The sequence below is a fragment of the Mytilus galloprovincialis genome, chromosome 10, assembly GCF_965363235.1.
Source record: "Mytilus galloprovincialis chromosome 10, xbMytGall1.hap1.1, whole genome shotgun sequence".
NCBI classification, from domain to species: domain Eukaryota; kingdom Metazoa; phylum Mollusca; class Bivalvia; order Mytilida; family Mytilidae; genus Mytilus; species Mytilus galloprovincialis.
Window position 1 is genome coordinate 64,603,844 of NC_134847.1, and position 24,131 is coordinate 64,627,974.

Below are 24,131 nucleotides of genomic sequence, written 5' to 3' on the forward strand. Positions count from 1 at the left end.
TAAATAGCTTTCCAAAAGTTTAAGAGATGAGGCGGAAACACCATAGGATTTTAATTTTAGTAGGAGGAGGTCATGGGGTAGGCAGTCAAAAGCCTTGGACAAGTCCATTAATATAGCTGCTACATATTTATTCTGATCTAAAGCCTTTTTCCAATCTTCAATTATTTTTAATAAAGCGGTTTGGCATCCATATCCTTTTCGAAAAGCTGACAGAAAATGTGGAAAAATGAATTAAAATATTCAACAAGTTGATTTTCTACAGACCTCTCAAAAAGTTTTGAAATCATGGTTTAGTGTGCATAATTATATGTCTCTGGTCACAGGTGATTCTTGCTTCAATAATCCAAATTTACGGTACACCAATGATTTGTATATTACTGTATAGGCTGTACAAATTCCTACATCATTTGCAATACGGTACATACGATACCAGAGGGGTTCATTTATAACTTTTGACACTTACCCCATTGTCAGATGACCAATCATGTGACCATTACAAAATAAATAGGAGAAATATTCCGAATGGACTTATGAGCAGGAAAAATGTATTTGGTTGTATTTATTGTTGTTTTATTAAATAATTATTTAGTTGAAAGTTGTGAATTCAACGGTGTTAACTTTACAAAACTCGACAGGTAAGTTGTTTTTCTCTGTTGTGTTTAATTTTATTGTTTTGTCGTCTGCAATGTGTTTTATTTAGTAGATGAAGCTAAGATTTGGTAGTTGTTTGGATATATGGTTATACTGCTTATTTTATGAATTGATTTCGCAGGACCTGTTGACCGAAACTCAGCTATGACGTTCAACAGAAACAAACATGTGTTTAACATTTTGTATTGGAGTGATTCACTATAAATAAATGAGTACAAAATAATAAAGGAGATGCTGCCATGCATGTGTCAATGTGACAGATAATGATGCACCAGAGATATAATGATGTGTAAACAATTATAGTCTCACTTCGGCATTCAACAATGAGAGAAACTCATATAGTATAGTTTACTGTTAGAGACATAAAAGATGTGAAACCATTCAAACAGGAAAACTGACAACCTGATTTATAAGAACAAAATCTAAGAAAAATAAATACTTGTATGGCAGTATCAAATGTTAGACGACCACTAGATTACAGTCTTCTGACTTGGGACAGGCATTTAAAGAAAGTGGCAGCTTAAACAAGTTTATAAGAGCTTAACCGTTCCATAATCTGAGACAGTGGTGTTATGGCTTAACTTAAAAGAATAAACTGTTAAAATCAGTTGCCCCAATAGTTGGTAACTAAATAGATTGGTATGAAGCACCAAAAATCAAAGTAACATAAAACAATAAATATAAAGCACTAGAATAAAAGTATACTCAAAATTACTGAAAGTTAGTCCAAATCGTGGAATTAAAACTTATGAAGAAATTATATATGTTTACTCAGACAAAAGTATCAATCAGTACACATTTATTTGGATTTAGTGTAAAGATGTCATAAACAAAAATATGAAAATAGAGTTTTTAAAACATGACATACATAACCATTATTTTGAAAGACTGAACTGTTGTTCTATTTATTCACTTGTCAAATGGATGTAGCCTAAGGTTAACTTCTTAAACTATACTCACTAAACTTTTTCATGTAGGTGTTAATATGTACACATTAACGAGGCCCCTCATGGGGGGGTCCTAGTAATCACATAATCACCATTTTTTTGCCAATATAATCACATAATCATTAAATATTTGCTTATCTTTAGTAATCAAATAATCATAAACTAAAAATACAGTCCTAGGTAATCAAATAATCATGAAATATTTGGCTTAATAATCAAATAATCATTAAAAAAACGGCCAAGTAATCACATAATCAAAAACCCCATGAGGGCCCTCATTAACTATGAAAAACTTGAAATCACTTACTATTATAAGTTATATGGTTCACTACTGACCCCCTACGGATCCATAGAGGGTTAGTAAAATCCATAGGGGGTGAGGCCGGAGGCCGAGTCCCCTATGAATTTTATTCACCCTCTATGGATCCGTAGGGGGTCAGTAGTTAACCGTATAACGAATTTATCGGACGCTGGACTTTTTCTGCGGCGTTTTGTTGAAAAATAAACAATGAAACACAACAACATTAATAGATGACGTCGCCATTAACGCGTCATGAACCCCATATGAAACTTACTAACCCCATACGGTCTCAGAGATGGGTCCGATTACTTTCAATGTAATTGATTAAATTACAATTACTTTGTCATTTGTACGATTAAATTAAATTAATGATTACATCATTTCTGAAAGTGTCTGATTAAATTAATGATTACATTGGCAAAGTAATCATGATTACATCTGATTACAATGAATTTAAAAATATAACCGATTTGAATGATGTGAATGAATTAACGTTTAAAAACAACTATAGTACTTTTTAGAAAGGATTTTGTTTTATATATTATAAAATGATAACTTCAAACTTCATCTATTTAATAAACCACAAAAGTTCACGACATACATACATGAACATTGAATCACTGGTTACACTTTGCCATCATTGATATCTGAATTATTTAGCTTCAATTGAATATAGCTTTATAAAGAGTTTGCTGTTTGTCTACTGACTTCTTACAGACTTTATATGTATTTCAAGGTGCAGTGTATGGAAGTTAAAATATGGATGAAATAAAGTTACCAGATGAAAACTATGTCAAATTTTAATAGAATTGTTTTATCAAATTGTAAACCAAATTAAAGCATTCATGTCCAGTCCAAGAATTTAAAAAAAAAATGATTATTTTAAACAAGATATTTGTCCAACTTTTGATTTAGTTTGTGCCAATTAGACAAATTTTCACATATCTGGTTAATCTTTTATCATATATATTGTCCTACAGCTATATTCAATTAAAAATTGCAATAAAAACAAACCTTAATTGGTTTCCTACCAGTCAATTCAAAGTTGACAAAAATCATAATATTAACAAAAGATTATAATTTAGGGTTTCAGAAAAGTATAAGATAATTATTACTTAAATATAATAGTTTTTATCAAATATATATATGAACATCTTTAAATTGTGAATAAATGTACAATAACTTTTACTAAGGCAGGAGACATAAAATTGTAAGGCTATTGATGACTGTTCAACACAGTACTAATAAGTTTATTTTTTACTGAAGTATACACATCAATTAAAATGCTATAGAGTAAACCAAACTATATTAACATGTTGAATATTTATTAAATAAGAATTACATTTATTGACCATAAACACAGTTCAAGTTTTTTTCCCATTGTAATCAGAATGTAATCAAAAAGTAATCAGAATTACAGGGTATTTTGAAAAGTAATTGATTAAATTAAATTACATGTAATCAGATTTTTGGCTGATTAATGATTACTATGATTACTTGAAAAATTGTAATCAATTACAGCTGATTAACGATTACAATTACAATTACCCCAAGTCTGTACGGTCTCATAGGGGGTCACCACATGACGGCATTTAACCAATCACAACGTGATAATTCATCTGTGGTCCGATAAAACATGTTAGAGTACATATGAAGCATGTCTTTAAGTTAGTCAATTTGCTACCTAGTTTGGCAGTTAGTTATTAGGTTATATAACTGATACATAATATTATAGTTGTGTGATTGACCAGGGTTCTCACTAAGACGAGTCCCTGAGTCCTGGACTCATGAAAATCTGTCTGGACTCACCAATTTTAAAACTGGTGAGTCCAAAGATGCATCAAGATTGAAATATTTGTTATAAACTGAACACACGTATCATCATTTGATAGCCATTTGATAGCAACAGTTTAAAAGTAACCTGAATTTAATGTCATTTCATTGCTCTATAAGGTCTAGGAGACTAAAACTATAAATTATATTGCAAAAAAATTTCTTCTTACTATTGGACTCACCATGGACAAAAATGACGAGTCTTTGGACTCGCCTTCAAAAATCCTTAGTGAGAACCCTGATTGACAACTGTTATATGTTTCCTTGTTTTCAAAATTCCAATAGGGAACATACTTTTTATAATTGTATAAATAAACCAATTTTTCAAGACGTTTCGGCCATTGGCCTTCTTCAGTTCTTTATTTTTCCTTTCAACTACATGGTTGACATTTCTTTTTCCAAGATGTTATATGTTTAACAAAAAATCAAAAACAAGGTGGAGCCTTATAATTTGAATGTCCCAGCCTCCTGAATTTAAAAAAGGGAGCAATTTTAAAAATTGTTGAGCTCTTAATATCTGTACTGCTTTGTGTTGCATTTATTCTCTTGTCATTAATGACCTAAAAGTTAATGTTTTTGTCCATTCATTATTAAGCTTTTGAAAAGTAAAACAAACTTAATATACAAGCTTTTTTATTTTTCATTCTAGTTTTGGTCAATGGAAGTCAGCTTCAGATGATAGAAACACCTCGTACATGATTAAACTATGTAACAGTTTGTCAACGAGTGACAGCATTCCTGGTTGTCATAGTAACACGCACATATGTATGACACGAAAGAATGATCCAAAATTTACCAAACCATTGTCGACTGGTAACTCAACAGAGTCTGGTAAACCGAACAATGCCAAACATAATGTTACTGGAGAAGTTTGGTTTATTGCAGCGGGAGATCCTTGTCCTGACGATCCAACTGAAAACCTTACGTCAATTATAAATTTTAGATGTGGGCTTACAATGGTAAGAAATGTGGGAATCCAGAAAAATATCTACTTTGTTTTTATATAACTACAAAATGTACCTTAGCAAAAGCAATATCTGTTCTAAAAATTTATCTTTGGTCCAGTCTTTGACTAATTAATCCAAACAAAATTTGATTTGTCAAGAAGAAATTTACAAAATTTATAGTGTAATTATTAACTGTTGTTTCTGTATGACCATGCCATGACCTTGAAATCTGGTGGACACCTTGCAGTTGATCTGAAAGTTGTTAAGCTCATCTAAATCATAAGTCCCAGAGTTATATATTACTATTTAAGTTAAAAAAAAGCATCTTGTTGTAAGAAGGAAAACTTTCAAAAACCAAAACACTGCAATCCAATTTAATTTGTAATACTATGTACATTTGATTACTGTTCAGATATTTATATGAAATCAATTTTGACGAAATTAAATACAGAAATAATATATTTCTTTTGAGAATTTCCATAACAGGATGTACTTTATAATGTAATTTTTTTCTTCACAATATTGATTTCTACGCTTTTAATTTAAATATTGCATTTATCAGGTAGCATGTATTACAACTGTTAGTAATTAAAATAGGAAGAAATACTATTTTAAAAATGCTGTACATGTATATTGTAATACCTAAATGTAACATTTCAGGAAGAAGTCTATGTATGCACATGACAAAGATTTAAATAATTAATCACTTGCTTTTAAAAATTTTCATTGATTTTTCAGATCAATATTACATTAGAAATATTTCAAAGATTTGATTAAATGATTATGAATAGTACATGCAGCATTGTCTGCACTAAGCACATGAAGCAAAAGTTGCATGCAATTTACGATTGTGTTGATTGCTCTTTGGTATATTTAATTATGCAAATAGAATGAATACATAAGTAACGATCTACATGTCATGTGAAACCAATTTTTAGAATGTGTTCAGAATCATTGCATTATCTTTACATTTTGAATGTTAAAGCTATAGTTCTTTAAGTCAGGAGGTTAAGGTTAAGTTGCCATAATGTTTTCAACCTATCAATTTGTAATCAAAATGTTTACAATGGGCAGGTATAAATTTATTACTTCAAGAAGTAAACAGATTGTAGTTTAAACATATATATTTATTTATAGTGGATTGGGAAACAAGTTTTGCAACTTATATTAATCCCTTTCCACTTTGTGTGTGCGTGTAGCGGCATTAGCCTACTCTTTTTCGAAATCTACACGGGTGTCTTTTACGTGCAAGAGATATGGCTCTCTCTTACTCTCTTAATTAGGGTTAGCCCTTTATCGTCCCCTTCCAATGGACTATCATCGATTCCTAAAGACCATACTTGCAAATGGTGTCAAGGGAGAGCCAAAAATTCAATCCCTGAAATTTTCATCCCTGATTGGGAACTGAACCAGGTACCTTTGTGTTAGTAGTCTGATGCACTAACCACAACACCAAGGCTCTTTGTAGCATCCAAGATTATCTCTTTCTAGTGTTACTAAAGAGGTTATTAAAAATATAAAGAAAATTGCTTTATTTAGAAAAAATGATATAAATATAAAAAGATGTGGTATGAATGCCAATGTGACAACTCTCCATCCAAGTCACAATAGCACAAAGTAAACCATTATAGGTCAAAGTACGGCCTTCAAGACATCGCCTTGGCTCACACCGAACAGCAAGCTATAAATGGCCCAAAAAATGACTTGTAAAACCATGCAAACAGGAAATCCAACGGTATAATCTACATAAAAAATAGAGAAACACTTATGAACCACATCAACAAATGACATCCACTGAACAACAGGTTCCTGACAAATGCAGCAGGTTTAAATGTTTTAGTCCACATCATTAAGAGTCTCTAATTTATCATGTTGAATTACTGTGATACATAGTTGTTCTGATGTTTTTACAGGGATCTCCAGTGTTTGTAGAATATTCCTCATGTACAAGTTACTTTGAGTGGCAGACTGTGTTTGTTTGTAAGGATGTCCTTAAAACAGCTGTAAAGGAAGTTCCATGTTATGTTTATGATGATGACAATGAGAAATATGACTTGACACAGCTGATAAAACCAGAGAGTGGCTATCTGGTGGATTCTACTGAAGGATGGGACTTCTATATAAACGTCTGTCGCGATATCACTGCTGGTACTGTACTAAATATTATACTTTGATACATTGAACATGTTAAACAAAAGTTTTCTTGGAAGCTTATGTTGTAAAATTAAGGAAATTCAATTTGAAGAAATCATCCAGATATGAAATTCAAATGTCCCTTATTCTAACACATTTCAATTGTTGTATTCGATAAAATTTCTGATGAAATTGACGAATCTTTTTAAAACCCATCTGACCCAGAAATAAGTAAATTCAAGAAAAAATAGGAAATATTTTATAACCTCATGCCAAGCTTTCTGACTGATATAATCATGATAAAGTCTTTTTTATGGGAGGATCAGAGATGTAATATTTTGTGAATACAATGTATAAATTCTTCAATTCATTGTTATACTGATTTCAAATGTGTTGAAATAATGGAATAAATAGATCAAATTGAAGTACATGCAAACATTGTAAAGTTATATAGTATATATTGGTAGTTGCACTGAAATAAGTTATGATAAATTAGTATGATTTTTTTTTTTACAATTTGGGGATTTTTCTTTTCAGGAGCAGCAACAGCCAAATGCCCAAAAGGATCAGGTGCATGTCGTATCCATGGAGATACAGTGAATGACATGGGTCAGCCAGACCAAAAGTTAAAACGAAACATTAATGGAAATCTAGAATTACGTTATTCATCTCAACAGAATGTGACAGGATGTACAGTACACCCTTCTACTGCCATAGAATTTATATGTCCTAAAAAGGGAGGAGTAAGATACATATGTTTAGATTGTTGTAAAGGAACATAATCTAATTTAAGAGTAGATTCTTCTTACCATTAACATACTCAGGGTATTATTGATATTCAATGATTTAATGAAAATGAGAGCTCCTTAATATATTGCTTATAGAAAAATGTAATCCCTGTTTTGAAATGTATAATCTTAATCTTCTGAAAACCAGTATTGTCAATAAAATGAAAAATATTTTCAATTATTTAGGATCACAGCAAAAGTCACCATTACTGTTCAAACATATTCTGATTTCTAAATAAGTGTTATTTCCCAGTTTTAAACAGGTACTAAATTCAATTGAAAACATGTTAACTGAACTGAATGAATGTCAAAATTAATATTGCACAAGAACTAAAAATATTTTATTTTTTTCCAGAGTAAAGATCCTATTTTGATCTCTGATTTCAACTGCCAGTATAAAATAGAATGGTATACAGAACATGCATGCAAAGAGTCTTTTATAACCAGTAAAACTTGTAGAATTACACAGGAGGATAGAAATATAGATATTAACCTTTCACCTCTGACCCATGACAAAGGTAATTTTTTCATGGTTAATTTGATAGCCAAAGAATTCTTTTTATTTTGGACGGAGGAGTCTTTTCTCAACTATTATTACTTACAGTACAATGTTGGCAATTTAAAATACAGGTTTAAATAGTTATCCTAGGTACCAGGCTTATAATTTTATACGCCAGATGCGTGTTTTGTCTTTATAAGACTTATCAGAGACGCTCAGATCAAAATAGTTAGAAAGCCAAACAAGTATAAAGTTGAAGAACATTGATCACAAAATCATGTATGAAAATCTATTATTTTCTCAATCATTAAGGATTGTTTGTATTATTTTGCAGCGAGTAACCATCCATATGAAGCCAAAACAATGCTAAAAAATCAGTATTGGATTAATGTTTGTGAAGATATAGGGATTCAGTGTCCAGATAGTGATCATGTTAAAGGTGTGGCTGCTTGCCAGACTTATTTTGAATCAACAGAGGCACATGTGTTAGGAAAGACGGATAAAATGTTGTTAAGGTGAGAATTAGCAGGTGTTAAAGATTTTGGTTAAGGTATCTTACCATGAAATTTTGAACTTGTCATATATGTTTGGAGTACTAGTATTGTACTCAGACTCACTATTACTCAATCAAATACTTGATTTGGTATTTTGAGCACAACTTTTAAATTCTGAGTGCGGAGTAAAGTACAAATAATAACATGAGTGGGGCATTCTATAGACACAAATTCTTTTAGTAACAATATTCGATTTAATACCCAAATATATTTGAATACAGAAATAAATTAAGGAGTAAATAGCTAAGAATATTTAGTATCAAATCTTTTCTTACAAGATTTTTTTTTTCTGTAGGTATGCGGATGGAGACTTGACCTTGACCTACAGAGGTGGTGAAACATGTAATCATTCTCATTTCAAGAGGGCAACTGTCATTAACTTCATATGCAATGCAACAGCAGGTATATCAATGAACTTATGATTTTATCCTTTATTTAAATACAGTGATGCATGGTAGTAATTTAGATGAACTTAAAAAAAGGGATGGTTGTCATGAGACAACAATGTCTTTAAAAGTTACACATTTTTTACATTCTGTTCATTTCCCAATTTACCTTTAATTCTTGACCAGTTGTCTTGTAACGATCTGGATACAAATTGTGATCTGTGATAATTTATGTTTGATTAGTAGTGAATGACAGCATTGTAAGAATGACATCTTTTAATTGACTACTCTCAGATATGTATTGGCAATTAAATGTGTAAATTGTATTGTTGAATTTCAATAATTTCTACATAATTTAGTTGACTCCCATCTTGTGTTTATGTATGATAACTGAAGCATATCATTGAAAACTTTCAAGCAACTTTTATCTTTGTTTGAATATCTGTCAATGAGAAAAATATTAGAACTGATGGAAAGAAAGAAAATCCATATCTAAAGAATAGTAACAGCTTTTAGTTTTAAGTCTGCATGTAATATGTTTGTCCAAATGCACAAAAAATCCACTTGATGACATAAACACCCTCTGGAAAGTTACAAAACAACATTTTGATTTTGGGGGATTTTATTTAAGAAGTTAAAAATTTTGTAGATGAAGTAACTAACTGTGAATTCCCTTATACATGAATTCATGGGATACCAAATTTTGTGGATTTTGCTGATATAGGTAGTATCAACAGAGTACAAATAATTATTTGCAAAACCATGAAGTCAAATATTCACAAAAAAGCAATTGTTCATCAATCCAGGAAAATTGGTACCAGAACTTGACCTTTTTGATACTGCGTTAAGCAGTTATCAAAGATTTTGGTTATATTTAAAAGTAACTATTTAAAGTAAAATACCTTAATTAATGTTTTATAGATCATAATGGAAGTGGATGGCCAAAGTTTGATTATGAATATGAGTGTACATACTACTTCAAGTGGGAAACAAAGTATGCTTGTTTAAATCATCCTGTGGATGCTGAGTGCCGTGTCAACTACAATGGAAAGAGATTTGACCTTTCACCCTTAGTCAGACACTCTGGTCTGTATATGCCAAAGAAGTTTTATTTATTTGGACTTAAGGTCTAAGATAAAGCAATATTGAAAGTATGTGGGGTATACATATATAAGACAGAAAGCCAAGAACACAAAAAATAAACTACATCTAGGAAACACATACACATACTCTTTAACATAATAGAAAAGTGTCTTTATCATATGTCAAGCTCGATAGTTATGACTTATTTTAAAAATGACTATTTAAAATATCTGCTTTTTAAACATTAAGAAACAATAACAAGAATGTTCTGTTTTTCGTAAGTTTTGGAAGAGACCACTTTTATCTGTATTTCACACACAAAATTCACACCTTTTATTCAAAGTCCATTGATGACCTTTTTGTATAAGGGGTAAAATGACTGAACATATTCAGACATTTTAGTTTAAATGAAGGGAAAGGCTATACTTTAGTTACAATAACTTGTCCAATTTATTTGTTTGACATTATAACAATGAAATGTAATAAGCTTATCTTTTTTTATAGGTATGAATTGGGAAGTTTTGGATGTGGATAGAAACAATAAAAAGAACAGATATTTTATAAACATGTGTAATGATTTGTTATTGACCGGTGATGCTGCAAGATGTCATCCAGATACTTCTGTGTGTTTGATAGGTTAGTACTTGTTACATTTTATTAAATAGTGAGCAATAGTTCTACTAATAAAATTGGGAACGGAAATGGGGAATGTGTCAAAGCGACAACAACCCGACCATAGAGCAGACAACAGCCGAAGGCCACCAATGGGTAACTCTTTATTCAATAGGTTTAGTGTTTTTTATATGTTTGATTATAAATAAATGTAATAATAGATAACAAATTCTTTATTATATACCTCTGATGTGCAGTGCATTATATATAGCACAATAATTTAAAAGAGATTGGAAGTATACAACCGCCTTCTCTGCTAAGAGGGTGGTATCTAGGAGTAAGAGCAAACAATGGTTAGCTTGTAGTCAGAAAAATGTGTTCAGGTGGGGTGACATGTTTTCCTGTAGACTGTTATGTTGTGAGTTAGCATATTACAAATCTGGCTCGACATTTCATTCTTATACAAAGCAGGATTAATATTCCTTTTACATTTACATACTGTCTACCTAAAAATGCATTAATTTTCCTCTGGACATTAAGCAGCCATCCATCCATCATCATTTGAATTATACATCAATGAGACAGCAATTAGTCTATTATTTATTTCTTAATGTAATCATTACCTCATAGTATTGGACTTTCTTTACAATTAAACATCACACATGTATTAAATCTATGATTATGTATTATAGTAAATTTTCTTTTTAGATGATAAGAGTAATGTACACAACCTTGGATCTTATACACAGAACCCTGCCTATGATAATTCTACTGGAACTGATTTACTGCAGATAACATTTACAAATGGTGATCCATGCCAGGCTGGGAATAAAAAGAAGAAGTCAATTGTCACTTTTGTGTGTAAACCAGGTAAGACACTGGTACCCTGTTTATGATAATTCTACTTGGACTGATTTACTTCAGGTAGAATTTATTAATGAATATGAGGAAGAGTTCAATTGTCACATTTTGAAAATAAGTTAAAATGCTGGTACCTGGTAATTGACCATTCAACTTACCAGCAGATGACATTACTTTAAATAACAATTGCTTATGGTCTCCAGTACATTACTGGTAATGTCATTAAGAATATGAATAAATTATGTTTGGAATACACCTGTAAGATAGTAAACAGTTTAAAAAAAAAACACACACAAAAAAATCCAAAAAGTTGTCAATTTTGAAAAACAACACTTGTGTTAAGGAATATTACTAATTAGGGGTTTCATCCCTAATTCCTGAGAAATATATGCTGAATCTCATATTCCTGTGAAAGAATGTGACTGTTCCCACATCACGATGGAATTAAAAATACAGAATTCCCATTGATTTCAGTGTTTTCCCTAGGATATTTAAGCATAGCGGTACCGCTACGCATCAATTTCGACCGCCATGCTTTCATCATTGCCGCTATGCATCCCGCTATGTGTGAAAATCGTAGCTGTGTAAAATCTTTATTATCGATATTTTGAAAGTGAAGTGACAAGTAACAAATATCCACAGGCGATTGTTAAAAGCTCATCCGACTGATGATTGGATGCATCACGTAGCGCGTGCTGGGGTTTTACAATCTTCTTAATTAGTTTGTTATACTTCTAGACTTCAGTTATATGATAGAAGTTGCCAGATAGCATAAATAAATAGTCGAATTAATCTCCAATGCTCAAGTACATTCTGTGAAGAAAAAAATAATAAAAAAAGTTTTAACCTTTTCTGTAAATTGACTTTTACCTGTGTTGTGGCTACCTTTTAAAACAGGTTTTTGACATAGTTGTTTAACAGGGATCTTTAAAATGTATAATTTTGGTCAGGTTAGTTTACAAAAATTAACGTAATTTCACCGAGAATAAACAACGTATATTTTTTTAAAATAATTTTCGCAGTTACTTCAACAGTTTACAGAAGGTCATAGAACATTGATGAACTATTTTTTGATTGGTCATAACAAAAAGATATTTTTAGATTAGTCGCGGTTGATTGATTTTATCAAAGAATACACATCACCGGGCCGAGTAAAAGAAGGTCTTTATATATGTATAATTTATAAGATTTGATAATTTACGGAATAACTGGTTTTTTTTAATAAACTTGTGTTGTTCTATTTTTATTTCAATGGGTCACAAGCTAATTAGCGGCCCCATTTACCGTTTTTAAACAAGTGTTCACAAGTGGGGCTAAATTTCTTTCACTTCGGCAAGATAGGCATTTTGCAATTATGAATCGTTATAAATAAATCAAAGAGGGGTGTATTGAAATCGATAGTTAATTTTCATGAAATAAAATGTCAGCTTTACCTTAGCTTCCAAATAGGTAATTGCCAAAATTGTCATCCGTCGTATGTCAGGTATAAGTATGTGACGACTTCTGTAATGAACGCAAATATACTTTATTTTATTATTTCCTGTATTAAAAACGCCTGAAGTAATGATGACACTCAAAGTTGTATTTAACAACTTGCTGTTGATGATGAAACCATTCTATCTGCAAATTTCGAAGAACAATCACCATTTCAACAACCATGTCAAAGCAACCATCAAAGAAACGTCGTATTACTGGCCCGACTTTTCTGACAAGTTGATTAGAGAAGTCTACTCCTTTGTCAAATTGTAGTCAGACAGATCATGAAAATCATCACCTTGAGCAAAGCCCTGAAGTTGAAATTCAACCTTCTCCAGTTTGAACAGAGTGAAAACACCCTTGAGACACAGACTATGCCAAAAAGTGCTGAATAATGCATATATCAGTTGAAGGACCAAAGGAGGAAGCTTTTGATTTTGACAAATGTGTGGTGACCTTTGGAAAGTTAAAACAGAGGAAAATATCCACAAAATAATGTGTACCTGGGTAAATGGCTTTTAATATATACATTATGTAGTGTAAATAGTTCTGAAAAAAAGAAGCGTCACACGCCGTGTTGCAAGTTAACCATGGACCCACCATGCATAAGAAATTTTCTAGGGAAGACACTGGATTTAGCTGGCTATTTCTGAATTTTTGGAAATTGGTTATTTTTTTCAGGTGATTTAGAAAGTGGACCTGTATTTATTCGTAGCTCATTAGATGAGTGTATATATGAATTTGAATGGTATACCGCCTCAGCTTGTATACAGTTACATTCCACAGGGGACCAGTGTAGAGTTTTTGACAAACAAGCAGGTAAAGAAATAGTGCATAAAAAAAAAATAGATATGTGATTCAAATTATATACTTTGGGAAAATTTTGTTTCTGAATTCATTATTGTTTTTATATTCTTAACATATGAAAAACACTTTAAGGAATCTAGTGAGGAGAAATTTCTATATATGTCTAAGCAGTTTCAAGATGGCTTACGATCACAGCAAAATACACAGTCTTTGATAGAATCATAATTTGAATGATGAAAGTTCATACTATACCACTTCATTATCAATTACCTCATTTATGTGTGCCTTAATGAAATCATTTACCAGATAGAGGGGATTGTATGTATACCTGCACTATTAAAGTTCATCAAGCGTGTTCTTGATTGTCACTATGCAGGTTAATCAGCTTGGAATAATTATTGTTCCATAGGTATTTAATCACAATTCCCTAATCACAGCGACACTGATAATCAATTATAGAAATTTTATTTACCAAACAATTCATGCAATATAGCATCATATTTTTTCAACCCCTTACTCACCTTGGGAAGGAAATGATAAAAGCACGAATGATGTTCACTAAAACCCATAGGGATAGTGATCCGGCGGCGGTGTTAGCTAACTTCTTAAAAGCTTTATATTTTAGAAGGTGGAAGACCTGGATGCTTCATACTTTGTATATAGATGCCTCATGTTACGAAGTTTCCGTCAGTTACATGTCCAATGTCCTTGACCTCATTTTCATGGTTCAGTGACCACTTGAAAAAAAAGTTCAGATTTTTTGTAATGTTGAATTCTCTCTTATTATAAGTAATAGGATAACTATATTTGATATGTGCATACCTTGAAAGGTTCTCATGTCTGTCAGACAGTTTTCACTTGACCTCGACCTCATTTCATGGATCAGTGAACAAGGTTAAGTTTTGGTGGTCAAGTCCATATCTCAGATACTACAAGCAATAGGGCAAGTATATTCGGTGTATGGAAGGACTGTAAGGTGTACATGTCCAACTGGCAGGTGTCATCTGACCTTGACCTCATTTTCATGGTTCAGTGGTTATAGTTAAATTTTTGTGTTTTGGTCTGTTTTTCTCATACTATATGCAATAGGTCTACTATATTCGTTGTATGGAATGATTGTAAGGTGTACCTACCTAGCGAGCAGATGTCATGTGACCTTGACCTCATTTTCATGGTTCAGTGGTCAAAGTTAAGTTTTTGAGTTTTGGTCTTTTTATCTAATACTATATGCCATAGGTCATCAATATTTGGTGTATGGAAATATTTTATGATCTGTATGTCAGTCGTGCAGGTTTTATTTGACCGTGACCTCATTTTCACGGTTCATTGCACAGTGTTAAGTTTTTTGTGTTTTGGTCTATTTTTCTTAAACTATAAGTAATAGGTCAACTATATATGTTGTATAGAAGCATTGTTAGCTGTACATGTCTGCCTGGCATGGTTCATCTGACCTTGACCTCATTTTCAAGGTTCATTGGTCTTTGTTTAGTTATCTTGGTTAATAAGTTTATGTGACAGTTGTATTAAAGCTTTATACTTAGGACTATCAACATAATATAAATGATTAGTATAGAAGGCGAGACATTTCAGCGTGTGCACTCTTGTTTTACAGAAATATTACAAACTCACAATGATGAACTTTATTGGAAAAGAAAAAAATGTTTTAATTTTTGATTAATATAATCAACCAAAAAATTGCTACATCATCCTTTCTATTTTAATTTCTTGTACATTTATTCTCTTAGGCATAAACTTTGATCTCAGCAAACTGACCAAGCCGAGCAAAGACTATTACAATGTAACCACTGACAAATACTTCTATCTGATGAATGTGTGCGATAAAGTTGATGGTGTTCAATCATGTGGAACAACGTCTAATCCAGGTGTATGTCAGGTCAGCAAGGCTAGTAATGGGTAAGTGACTGTTCGTTTGATCGTTTTCAAAAGGATCAGTCAAAACAATGTATGATTTATATAAGTGCTTGAGATATTATATGAATCAGTCTATTAGAAATAATTATGATATCAGTTTGAATGCAAACATTGTATAGATAAGCTTATTGGGAATAAGCTCAATAATCAATGTACCTATGATTTTTTTTATAAAAATATCAAACTAGTTAGCTATCTGACTATATGTGTAGTCTGCTCTGGGAATATTAATTTTCTGCATTTAGAATTTAAAGGCATTAAGTTTGAAAAAAATATAAAAAATAATCTGTCATATTAAAAAATTGGAAAGTGGAAAATAAACCTCATTAGTTGCAATATATTTGCTTCTGTATGTTATTCCCTTGTAATTTTTTCGCATGTAAACAGTAAAAGAATATTCCTTTTTCAGAAATTCTTTCAATATAGGACAAACCACAGGAAAACTGAATTATTATGATGGTATGATAAATTTAACATACACTAATGGAGATGCATATCATGTGACCCCAGTCCACAACCGTACAACAGAAATAGCGTTTCTATGCGACAGAGGTGCAGGAATTGGCCATCCAGAATTTATTGAAGAAAAAGATTACTATTATAACTTTAAATGGTTCACATCATATGCCTGTCCCAACCCACCAATCGAATGTACTGTTACAGATTCGTTATCCAATAAACAGTATGATTTGTCAAGGTAAGAATGTTAGACAATCTAAATGTTCAGTATTTGGATTTATAGTAGATGAGTTTGTTGATTTGCAAAGATTTGTTTAGAGGTCTTTCCAGCATCAGACTTTATGACTGTTTTTTATACGACCGCAAAAATTGAAAATTTTTTGGTCGTATATTGGTATGATGTTGGCGTCGTCGTCTGCGTCGTCGTCGTCCGAATACTTTTAGTTTTCGCACTCTAACGTTAGTAAAAAAGAATAGAAATCTATGAAATTTTAACACAAGGTTTATGACCACAAAAGGAAGGTTGGGATTGATTTTGGGAGTTTTGGTTCCAACAGTTTAGGAATATGGGGCCAAAAAGGGCCCAAATAAGCATTTTCTTGGTTTTCGCACTATAACTTTAGTTTAAGTAGATAGAAATCTATGAAATTTTGACACAAGGTTTATGACCACAAAAGGAAGGTTGGGATTGATTTTGGGAGTTTTGGTTCCAACAGTTTAGGAATATGGGGCCAAAAAAGGGCCCAAATAAGCATTATTCTTGGTTTTCGCACAATAACTTTAGTATAAGTAAATAGAAATCAATGAAATTTAAACACAAGGTTTATGACCACAAAAGGAAGGTTGAGATTGATTTTGGGAGTTTTGGTCCCAACATTTTAGGAATTAGGGGCCAAAAAGGGGCCCAAATAAGCATTATTCTTGGTTTTCGCACCATAACTTTAGTATAAGTAAATAGAAATCTATGAAATTTAAACACAAGGTTTATAACCATAAAAAGAAGGTTGGCTTTGATTTTGGGAGTTTTGGTCCCAACAGTTTAGGAATAAGGGGTCCAAAGGGTCCATAATTGAACTAAGTTTGATTTTAATAAAAATTGAATCCTTGGGGTTCTTTGATATGCTGAATCTAAAAATGTACTTAGATTTTTGATTATTGGCCCAGTTTTCAAGTTGGTCCAAATCGGGGTCCAAAATTAAACTTTGTTTGATTTCATCAAAAATTGAATAATTGGGGTTCTTTGATATGCCAAATCTAACTGTGTATGTAGATTCTTAATTTTTGGTCCCGTTTTCAAATTGGTCTACATTAAAGTCCAAAGGGTCCAATATTAAACTAAGTTTGATTTTAACAAAAATTGAATTCTTGGGCTTTTTATACGCCCGTTTTTTAGACGGGACGTATTATGGTATACCGTTGTCCGTCCGTCTGTCTGTCCGTCCGTCGTCCACACTTAGGACAATAACTCAAAAACACTTTCACCAATTTCCATGAAACTTAAGTGAATTGTTTATATCTATTGACGTAAGCTCCCTTTCATTTTTTTTCTAATTTCAGATTTTAAGTTTTGGATTTATGGGGCTTTAGTCATAAAAAAGGGGGGATTTTCAACACTTGGACAATAACTCAAAAAGGCTTTCACCAATGTCCATGAAACTGTGGTGAATTGTTTATATCTATTGATGTAACAAATAATACTTAATAAAATCTGATGAAAACATAAAATTTGTAAAATCTTTAGTTCAATTTAAAACATTAAATTTCTTGTAAAAAATAGGTTCCATGAATGTCATACGTTTGTACTATTATTGAATGGTTGCAAGGATGAAAGCACATTAGCAGTCCCTGAGATACTAACTGTTCCCTGAGGCATATATCATTTTATGATAACATTTTTACTATCTAAGCTATGGATAAAAATCAAATACTGTTTTTGCATATAGGATGTTTTACTCTTGTTAAAATTGGTTGCAATTGAAATCACAAATAATACCTTAGCATTGCAGCTTTTTCATAGAGTTCGGTTTCGGTGGAAGTGTTGAGCACAATAAAAAATGTTATAAAACATAACTAGTCTACAATAGCACATAATAAGTGAACAAGTGACAACATGAAAATCCTAACATGTGACTAAATATTCCTTAAATGTTAAAGGGTGTCATTTTATGAAAAAAATAAGGAAATCAAGTCTCCTAAACATTTATCAGTATGATCATCTTGTGAATATTCTAAACAAAAAAAGGTAATAATCATTATCCACCATATTAAGCACCATTTGAACAACTTTTGCATACATCTTTGTATAATTTAGTATGGATTCCTTACTGTGTTCAACAGAATCTAACTATGAGCAATATACCCCAAGAAAATTACCTTCTTTCAAACTACTATAAAATTTGGAAATCAGCCATAGAATTACTAAAACCCATAATCATATATCACTTTCCTTATATTGCATTGAAGACTTCTATGTTATATGCCAATGTTAATGATATTTGTTTTTTATGCTAAATATTGAAAAGCTGAACTAGGTTTAATCATCAGTGTCTTCTTCACTGTAATCACTGTCCTCATCATCAGAAAAATTCTCATTTTCATTCTCAGAAGAGGCCTCCTCATCATCAATGAAATCTTTATCTTCATCATCAATGAAATCCTTACTTTCTTCACCTACTTCCTCATTTAGATCATAACTTTCAGTAGAGTCACTTTCACCATCTTCACTTTCCCTGTTATCTTCTTGCTGCTCCTCATTGTCATTGTAGTCTTTTTTGCCATTTTTATACGCCCGTCCTCAATGAAATCCTTACTTTCATCACCTACTTCCTCAATTAGATCATAACTTTCAGTAGAGTCACTTTCACCATCTTCACTTTCCCTGTTATCTTCTTGCTGCTCCTCATTGTCATTGTAGTCTTTTTTGCCATTTTTATACGCCCGTCGTCTTTCAAACAACGGGCGTATTATGCGCTAAAGCGCAGCCCTTTATTGTAAGATTCTCATAGCTAAATATTTGTTTAGTGTTTTATTTTTTTGTGGGCTGTTGATTGTCATTCTGACTAGTTACGTTTATTTATGATGCCATGTCTTTTTACAAAGAAATAACATTTGTCACATTTCCATGGTTACAAAGCAACAAGATTTTATTTTGAAATTTTATGATTTCATTTAGGGATAAAAGAAGATTAGACAGCATAATCTCAACAAAGATCAAACGATTTCACACGTGGTTATCTTGTATGCACTTTCTTGACCCAAAAGTGGAATGAAAAATGGTTATATCAGTTTTTCTGGACTGGCACTTTTGATTTGATATAACATTGAAAAGTAAATTCTAATCTTTTTTTAAACAGCTTATCAAAATCTGGAGACCAAGGTAATTGGGAGATATTAGATGACCACAATCCTAACCATAAAACCAAGTACTACATAAATGTATGTAGACCTGTCAATCAAGTCGGGATAGGTAAAGGATGTGCGACCTTTGCTGCCGCCTGTCAATCAAAGTTTGATCAAAATGGACTGGTAAGAATGAAAGTTTAGATATGATATAAAATGTAACATTATTACTCCTCTGATTTCAATGTACTTTAATTTCACAAACATTTGCCAATATAATAAAAAGAATAACTAATCACAGAATTCAAATATTGAAAAAAACTTGTGACTTTTTTTAGTCAATGATAATGCTAGCAGTTGGTTAGAATAACCAGATCAGTTTAAATATGCAGATAATAAAAGAAGTCTTGAACTTTGAATGATTATCGTTCATTTAGCAGTTATAGACATTATATGAAATTACTTTGATTTCTGTACAGGAAGTGATAGATGCTTCCTATGCTGATCGAGGGGAAATAACTAAAGGTCCACAGATTGAGGGTAATGGAAGACTGTATCTCCAATATAAAACACAGTCCAAACTGTGCACAGAGGATAATGGACAAAAGTCACCATTCATAACTACTATTCATTTTGTCTGTACAAAAGGAGCATTGGTATGTTATTAAATATTTCTATTTAATTATATGCTAGTTGTAAATATTCATTAAATACTTTTAATAAAATATTCTTCAATCTTACCAAAAAAGTCAATAATAAAAAAAAAAATCTTGGTCAATAGTTTTATTGTACTTGCTTACTTTGAGATGACATAGTAAACTTTTTTGAAATGTTTCAATGAAAGATACATGTGCTCATTTTAGATAAATATTCATCAACTCGTATGTGCTGAATTTTTCCAAGTTGATAAAAGTGCTCTTACTATAAAAAGGATGAAGGATGTGTAGAAATAAAAATATAAAATCTTTGTTTGAAGGTTGTCTCTTTAGCAGTCATGCATATCTCCTTATAGAGTATTTATAACTCACACAAATTAAATCTTTTACATTGTTGTAAATATGTATATTAATTCATAAGATTTATATATTTCAGACAAGAGGCCCCAATATTCCTATTCAGATAGGTAATTGTGAGCAGTCTATTATCTGGGAGACAGAAGCAGCCTGTCCACTAGCAATAGCAGAGACAGATACCTGTACAGTGAAAGATCCTAATTCAGACTACATGTATAACTTAAATCCTCTTAAAAAGAAGGGAGACATCGACTACTACAAAGTTATGAATGTTGCAAATGGGAAAACAACAACTTATAGGGTATAGACATTATTGCTTAGTATTATAATTATAGAAAGCCTTATATTTTATCTTAGGAGAAGACAATCTTAGTTGGACTTACTTGTGTCTAATCCTTTTTGTGATAATTTGCAAATAAGATATGTTTAAACTAATAGTTAACCTAAAGAAGGCTTGCTCTTTTCTCATTTTAATTGTTTCACATTTTCTCATTCCTGGGGCTATTATAGCTTACCGAATGGTACTGATTTTGCTCATTGTTGAAGGCTGATCAGTGACATATAGTGGCTTACATCCACATCCTATGGCCTCTGATGGATAACTGTTTCACTGACAATCATATTATATTAAGATGATCCCATTTCAGTGATACATACAGCATATTTGTATAACAAGATAAGTTGATTAATACCATAAATGAGCATTACTTTTTAGAACATTTATCAAATTGTTGAAATGTAAGATGGTTTTTAGTCCAAGCATCACCCATTAAATAAGTCTGTTAAAATCTGTGAACTTTTTAATTCTGGGCAGACACCTATAGATTCAACAATCTGGACAATATAGATTATATACATACATTTCTTATGATTTTTAGCATTTTAGACCTGTGATGAACCTTTTTTGCATGTATTTTTTTCAGATAAATGTATGTGGAGAAATTTCTACAACCAATTGTGCAAAGACAATGAATTTCTCATCTACAATGTGTGAAGAAAAGACTGGAGGCATTAAACAAGGAATAGCCAATATGCATAATTATAAACTGTATTTCTCTGATGATGGACAACTGACTCTTAATTATTATGGAGCAAGAAATGGCACAACAGGTATCAAAAGACTATATATAACCCATCTTGTCAATATAAAGGGTAGTAAAATTCATCCTTACAGAATCTTAATGTGGTACATAACACTACAGGGAGATAACTCTGTAAAAATTAGCTTAAAATTTGAATCGCATTCTATTGTTAAGGAAATATTAGGCTTATCAATGATCAAAATTTGTGTTTGTCAAACTGCTAAATATCCAATGAAAATTTGAAAGTGTTTTTTTCAAAGGGTAAAAGCAAATATTTTGTCAAAATTTAAATTAACCAAGCCAAATTGATTATAGTCAAGGTGTTTGGTACCCCATTAAGGATAGTAGGCAGTTACACTTTCTGTTGATCCAAATGAAAGTAGAATTATTTTTTTATACAGAAACCCAACAACACAAATGCCATCTTGGTATTTTAAATGGAGTGTTTAAGAAAATTTACCAATCAACGTATTAAAATTGTTTGACTGTTTATATTGAATGCTTACCTTAATCATGTCTGATTTAAAAGAATAACAATAATTATTTCTGATTTAAGGTAAAGTGACAGAGGTAATTATCCTGTTTCTATGTAAACAAGATATAGAATATGGAGTACCTATATTTGAAAAGAAAGAGGAGGAGAAATATTTCTTCAAATTTGAAACTGCTCTTGCATGCAGTCCACAGCCTGTTGATTGTGTAGCTCAGGATAGTTCTGGACACCAGTATGACTTGTCTAATCTAGCTAGAATACATGACTGGAAGGTACCAGATCCAAGACCAGGTCACACAGATCTGTCCTATTATATCAATGTTTGTCGACCAATTAACACAATACAGGGAACTTCATGTCCAGGTAATTTTCTTTAATATTTTCCAGTTTGTATGATGCTTTATAAAATATCTTTCATGAAGCAGCATAATAGTTGTACATCAGAAATCAGTTTTATATTCTATGCAATCTACATTTTACTCTTTGTCTTTGCTTTAATTACTGTTGCAACTATTTTATTTGGTTTTTCAAGCCAATTTGGAAATTTGTTTTTCTCTGCATTTTTGAAATAATAGCAATTTATGAAAGTTTAAAAACATTATATGAAAGGTAAATTAGATAAAGGTTTTGTAGATTGATATTCAGTTTTGATAGTTTTGGGTTTTAGTTTGAAAACAAGCTCAAAATCTAAGAAAGATAAACAAATAATATTGTAAATTTTTGTTTTTGCATTTATAATACACACTTTTATTGTATAATCAAACTAAAATCATGCTTTAAATCATGTTTATTTTAGGAGGTCCAGTTGGTGGATGTCAAGTATCAACACATGGTGGGTCTTTTAACATGGGATACATACAGTCTAAACCAGTAGTAGTTGGCGATGGTACTTTGGTGATTCGGTACAGAAATGGAGATGTTTGTCATGCTGGTACAAAAAGACAAGCACATAGAAGTACTAGGATAACATTCATGTGTTCATTAGTAGAGGTTGGTGTGACATTTTCTACTTATGCTCACTATATTTGCAAAGAAAATGTAAATATTCAATCATACAATCATTGACTGTCAGTTCTTGCAAAATGTTTTTAAATACATGTTCTATTTTTAGATCAAACTTTTCTAAAAAAAAATGAAGCCAGAATGAGCACAGATGTTTCTTAAAAATTAAAAATAAATCCATAATGCCAGAATTCTTTACTCCCTAAGCTAACCTTTATGTTTGGCTACAAGAGCTTGATCTCTATATTTGTTTTCACAAGATTAAAACTCATAGGCATCAAAAAGCTGCAGTTAAAATACATAATATATCCAATGCTTGGTAGATCTTGAACCATTTAATTCTATGGTTATATGCAAATGATTGATGTCACCTTATAGCACAATTTAAAAAGAACCATTCAATGTATCGGAAACTTCTCTTTGCCTTTAAATATTGACTATGATCCAGTAGGATATTATGATGTTATATGATTTATGAAATACTTATGATGAGTATTCACAGATGTACATTCTAAATTTTAGCATGACCCTGTTTTTGAAGGCGAGACAGAGGAATGTGAATACATTTTCCATTGGATGACACCAAGTGCATGTAAACAAAATGTAAGGAAAATTCTACTATTTGATATGCACTGGTTTTAGATAATATAGGCCATTCAAATTAAGTATTTCTTATTATGTTTTTATATGACTGCAAACAGTAGTAGTTTTCAAACAATAACTTGTGTTTAAGTGTATGAATCTCTCTGAAATTGTACCACAAGTTTCCATACCATGAAGGGATGGTTAGTATTGACTTTGGGGTGTTATGGCTCAAATGTTTTGGAATGAGGGGCAAAAAAAGGGGGAAACTATGTTTTTGGTCAATGGACAATTAAGACAATTTAAAAGCAGTGTAAGGGAGGTAATTCAGAAACATTTAACATACAATGT

The 24,131-nt window shown here is 31.5% G+C and overlaps 1 protein-coding gene across 1 annotated transcript in view; it reads left to right on the forward strand.

Annotated features, from left to right (window-relative positions):
- Window positions 1–516: 516 nt before the first annotated feature.
- Window positions 517–24,131, forward strand: part of LOC143048115 (cation-independent mannose-6-phosphate receptor-like) — a 56,750-nt gene continuing 33,135 nt past the window's right edge. Inside the window, exons 1-20 of the mRNA XM_076221590.1 lie at window positions 517–635; window positions 4,382–4,691; window positions 6,593–6,827; window positions 7,350–7,555; window positions 7,956–8,118; window positions 8,434–8,614; window positions 8,949–9,055; window positions 9,961–10,125; window positions 10,627–10,758; window positions 11,443–11,604; window positions 13,753–13,890; window positions 15,624–15,792; window positions 16,220–16,507; window positions 19,623–19,794; window positions 20,088–20,264; window positions 20,701–20,922; window positions 21,545–21,731; window positions 22,260–22,559; window positions 22,993–23,186; window positions 23,721–23,801. Of these exons, the coding sequence (XP_076077705.1) occupies window positions 544–635; window positions 4,382–4,691; window positions 6,593–6,827; window positions 7,350–7,555; window positions 7,956–8,118; window positions 8,434–8,614; window positions 8,949–9,055; window positions 9,961–10,125; window positions 10,627–10,758; window positions 11,443–11,604; window positions 13,753–13,890; window positions 15,624–15,792; window positions 16,220–16,507; window positions 19,623–19,794; window positions 20,088–20,264; window positions 20,701–20,922; window positions 21,545–21,731; window positions 22,260–22,559; window positions 22,993–23,186; window positions 23,721–23,801 (3,681 nt within the window). The 5' untranslated portion in view covers window positions 517–543. The remainder of the gene's footprint in view (window positions 636–4,381; window positions 4,692–6,592; window positions 6,828–7,349; window positions 7,556–7,955; window positions 8,119–8,433; window positions 8,615–8,948; window positions 9,056–9,960; window positions 10,126–10,626; window positions 10,759–11,442; window positions 11,605–13,752; window positions 13,891–15,623; window positions 15,793–16,219; window positions 16,508–19,622; window positions 19,795–20,087; window positions 20,265–20,700; window positions 20,923–21,544; window positions 21,732–22,259; window positions 22,560–22,992; window positions 23,187–23,720; window positions 23,802–24,131) is intronic.